Source organism: Micromys minutus (assembly GCF_963924665.1).
Source record: "Micromys minutus genome assembly, chromosome: 3".
Lineage (NCBI taxonomy): Eukaryota > Metazoa > Chordata > Mammalia > Rodentia > Muridae > Micromys > Micromys minutus.
The window spans coordinates 16,310,049-16,314,387 of record NC_137972.1 but is presented as its reverse complement, the minus strand read 5'-3'; the positions used below and the strand labels follow the sequence as shown (position 1 = coordinate 16,314,387).

General features: G+C 34.6%; 1 protein-coding gene across 1 annotated transcript; it reads right to left on the bottom strand.

Moving 5' to 3' along the window:
* Positions 1 to 230: 230 nt before the first annotated feature.
* On the bottom strand, positions 231 to 1,145 carry LOC308418395 (taste receptor type 2 member 106-like; the record flags this gene model as incomplete). Its single annotated transcript, XM_080913749.1, has 1 exon — positions 231 to 1,145. The coding sequence occupies one exon, from the start codon at positions 1,143 to 1,145 to the stop codon at positions 231 to 233; it is 915 nt and encodes a 304-aa protein (XP_080769875.1).
* Positions 1,146 to 4,339: the final 3,194 nt, after the last annotated feature.

The following is a 4,339-nucleotide window of genomic DNA, read 5'->3' as shown; positions in this document are numbered from 1 at the left end:
TGTGCAGAGAAATCATGTCTTTGAAGGACATCAACAAACAATAAAATACAACAAGAAAATTCTATGATCTTTTAACTTTAACCATATCGTTAGCAGTCCCCTTTCCCCAAAACACAATTGCAAGTTTTCCATTAAATCAAACAAGTCTATTTTTAAAATTAATGTAAAATGTAGCAGTGAAAACTGTCTTCAGAGATCTCAACATCTCCACATCGGGCTATTTCTTGAGATCATGTCCCTCTGACATCTTTGTCTTTCTTGTGGCAGTTTAATTGCTTCAGTTCCTTCAAAAAAGCCTGCTTCAGCTGGCTGTTTGCTAGAATTAGGATAAATGAATGACCACAAGGATACATGCATGAAATTATCAAACCTAAAATTAATAGCAGTTTATTTTCATATATTAAAAAGCTCAATGTTTCTATAAAAATACCTATAAAATGCAAGATTAATAGAAAAATAAAAGAAATTAAAACTTTCATGACTTTCATATAAACTTCGGTATTAACGGTTTTGAATCTTGACAACTGCATCTTCCTGTTGTGTTTCCAAAGTGAAATAATTAATAGGAAAAATGTAATGACAACCACGATAAAGAAGAACATGACTCCCAGGTTTTGAAGAATATGGTTTTTACTGAACTGTTTCTTATGTAAGTAAAACTGCCAGGAGGTATTTCTGTGTTGCATTTTATCATTAAGCATCTTCACTGTTTGTGGAAATGCAATTGACCATGATATAAGCAAGCATCCCAGAAGAAAGATAAACATTGCGCTGATTCTTCTCTTCAAGTTGAAGCTGTAGTGAGAAAAATTTGCTATCTTCAGGAGATAGAAGAGGTTGAGGCAAGTGTCAAACCATGTACTCGTGTGACTGGTAAGTATCCACAGGTAAGAAGTAACTATAATATGGGCATCAGAGGCAACCATATGTGAAGAAAATAATTTTAAATATCCATCAGAGATTATTATACATACGACACAGATTCTGCAAATAGCTAAGCCTATGAAAATAAAGCCAGCTGTGGAGAACTTCTGCCTGACACAGTTAATGCAGTTTGCATGGAGGATAATCCCATTTCCTAGAACACCCAGCAGTGAACTAATAGTTGCAAAACAAAGGAGGATGCTTTCTGCTATAGTCAGCATCTCTACAGATGTCTAAGACTGCTTCTGCTGCAACTATAATTTCTAACTTTTTCTTTTACCTGCTGCAAAATGTTGCTTAAAAGATGGAGGCTTGACAGATGAATGAATGATGTTTTCCTTCTGTGTTTAAAGACTTCAGAGTGGCCTTTTACTGGAGTCAGAAACATCTTTATGAAGTTCCCTCTGTTTTCTAACATTTAGACTATTTACATAGTATGTGCAGACTAATGTCTTCTTGCAGTTTGTTAATAAACAAATGAAAGTTTCTGTTTCATGCATGTTAATTGGTCTACTGACACTGCTTTGCATTTTTGTAAACTGAATGGTAATATGGGAATGCCAGACACACACTGACAGGATTCAAACCAACAAAACTAGCACTTCAGTCTCTTTCTTTCCACAGCAATGCATTGTTAGCTGGACTTTTGGAAACTGTCTATACCTTTAACTGCTTGAGACACTGAAACATGGGAATCATTTAAACCTAGGGGATCCAGACTGGTTTGGATAACAAAGTGAGAGTTCACAAACAAAAATAAATTCTTCAAACTCTGAAAACTGCAATACCATACAGAAAATAAATAAACAAGCAAGTAAAAAATTTAATTTTTACTATTAAAATAGTATGTAGAACATTTAAATAAACAACTCACTATTTTAAATTAATTAATTTTAATTAAAACCTAAATTTAGCTATGGATACAGTACAATTTACAACTTTAAAATGTTTTATATATTTTTATTGGCATATGTTTATTGCATATAGGAATAGTTTCACAAAGAAAATTTCATTAAAGTATCATGATTTATCTCCTGTTGATACCATTTCCATTAAAATGACATTCTTAATTATGGCTCAATCAAACTCCACTGTTTATACATATCAAATTTGATTTACCCATTTATCTATTATCAGCATAGGCTGATTCTATAGTTTGCTGATTGTAACTAGGGGTGCAGTAAACATAGATGTATGAACATCTTCATAGCATGTTGATTTAGAATCCTTATGATAGATGCCCAGGAATGATTTAATTTGATAATATAGTCATTTGATTACCCAATTATTTAGATTTTACAGATGACACATTATTTAGGTTAATAGATGGAATCTTTACAAATACTTACTTAGCAAGATAAGGATAGTAATAATTTTTGCATTACATTTAATAGGAGAAAGATCAGTCTCAGAAAGTCTGATGTGCAGTCTGTATCTTTGCCACCCTGAATGTAGAAAATATTATCTGTTCTCTGAAAGTAATCACAGTTAGTGATTGCAAGTACTGTGCATGAGTAACAGTTATTTGAAGAGTAAATGACATGTAATAATTGGAGAACTTTAAGGCTTGAGAATCTAATTTTGTAACATTCACATTATACATGTGTAACATACCTACAGGCATTCTACAGATGTACATACATTTATACACATTCCTAAACCCACATCTACATTCATGGAACGTAAAGAAATGTATAAAAGAAGACATAGCCTATCTGTAATGGTGAAGTAATTAGCATATTACTTTCATGCACATCTGGCACACAAGATAATACTAGCACATTTTTGAATGGCATATGCTCTTAGCCAGGTTACTGACACTTTCTGTGTACAAATGTCTCTGAGTATTATATAGGACACACAAAAATAATAACACTGAACTAGAGTCAATGCAGAGAGTTTAACTGAGGGAAAAGTGCATGTAAAGGGGCTTATATATTAGGCAAACAGCTGTTATCATATTATAGCGATAACATTCTTAGCTTTCATTTTCCATCTATCTCTCTACTTGTCTCCCTTGAAAAGAGTCACAATAAAACCCTGGGTTTTTGATCTGGTTTGAACATCATGTTGAGGACCTCTAATCAGAAAACAGTTGGTTATTTCCATAATATGCTTGCCACCTTGGTACCAGTTGATTTAATTAGTTTTGCAAGAATACATAGTTGAATGAAATGGGCGATAAGAACTCCTCTGTATCATGTCGCGTGCCCCACTTCCCGCCGGCAGGAAAAGGTGTGCAACAACAGGATTCTTCTGCGAACAACCTTTATTGTACAATACTCTGAGCAGTGGACCACGTGGAAGGAAAATGCACAGCTTATAAATGCCCAGGAGACTCGTGTCACTACCTGATTGGTGCGCCCTCCAGTAACTCATTAGCATCCCTCGAGAGCAGGCTGTGACATCTGTGGCACATGGGCACTATCTCTCTTGGGCTCTGTTTGCTGAGTCATGGGCAGGAAGCCGGCGCCATGCGTGGGTGAGGCACAAACGGCTCTCAACAGTATCAGCCTTCTTAGCAGGCACTAGGCAAGCTAATATAGCATAATAAAGCTTCCAGCTCAGTGCCAACTGGATATGTCCTGTCCACAAAGCTTTTCTGATCACAGCGATATCTGTACATACATTTTAGGAAATGAATTCTATGGAGGCTGGAATAATTTCATTCTCACCAGCAATATATAACTCATTCTTTTCTCTCTCATTCGTCAGTAGTCATGGTCATTTACTTCCTTGATGATGATAGACATTCTGAACAGGATGAGTTAGAAACTGTTTTATATAAGGAGGGGAAAGTTACAGTGAAAGTTTCTAGTCATAGAAAAAGAAAATCAAAGATACTAGATTATGGAAAGATGTTTCTGGGTTCAGAGAATTAATTTTACGAAAGTGGCCAGTCTAATTAATCTTCAGATTTAATGCATTATCTATCAAGGTTCATAGACCATATTTCACAGATGTAGAAAAAAATCAGGAATTCTATGGAATCACAAAAAACTACAAATAGCCGAAGTGATATCAAAGAGTAACACATAGGTGGAGATATCATAATATCTTTACTGGATTTAAATTATGATATAGAGCTATACTGATAAAATTAGCTTGCTACTAGCATCCAAACAGGCAGTTAGAACAATAAAACAAAATAGAGGACCATAGAGAAGATGATAAAAGAATGTCCACCTTATTTTTGACAAAGAATACAGAAAATACACTGGTCAAATGATTATTCATGCTAAAAATTCTGAAAAAACATGGCATCTGCCTGCAATAGAATGAAAGTAGATTTAAATCTTTCACTTAGTTCAAAGTTCAGTTTGAAACAGGCTAGAGACTCCTATTTAAAACCTTAGACACTGAAATATCTAGACAAAAACACTCCTCAAGACATTGGAAAGTACTATCTGCCTGG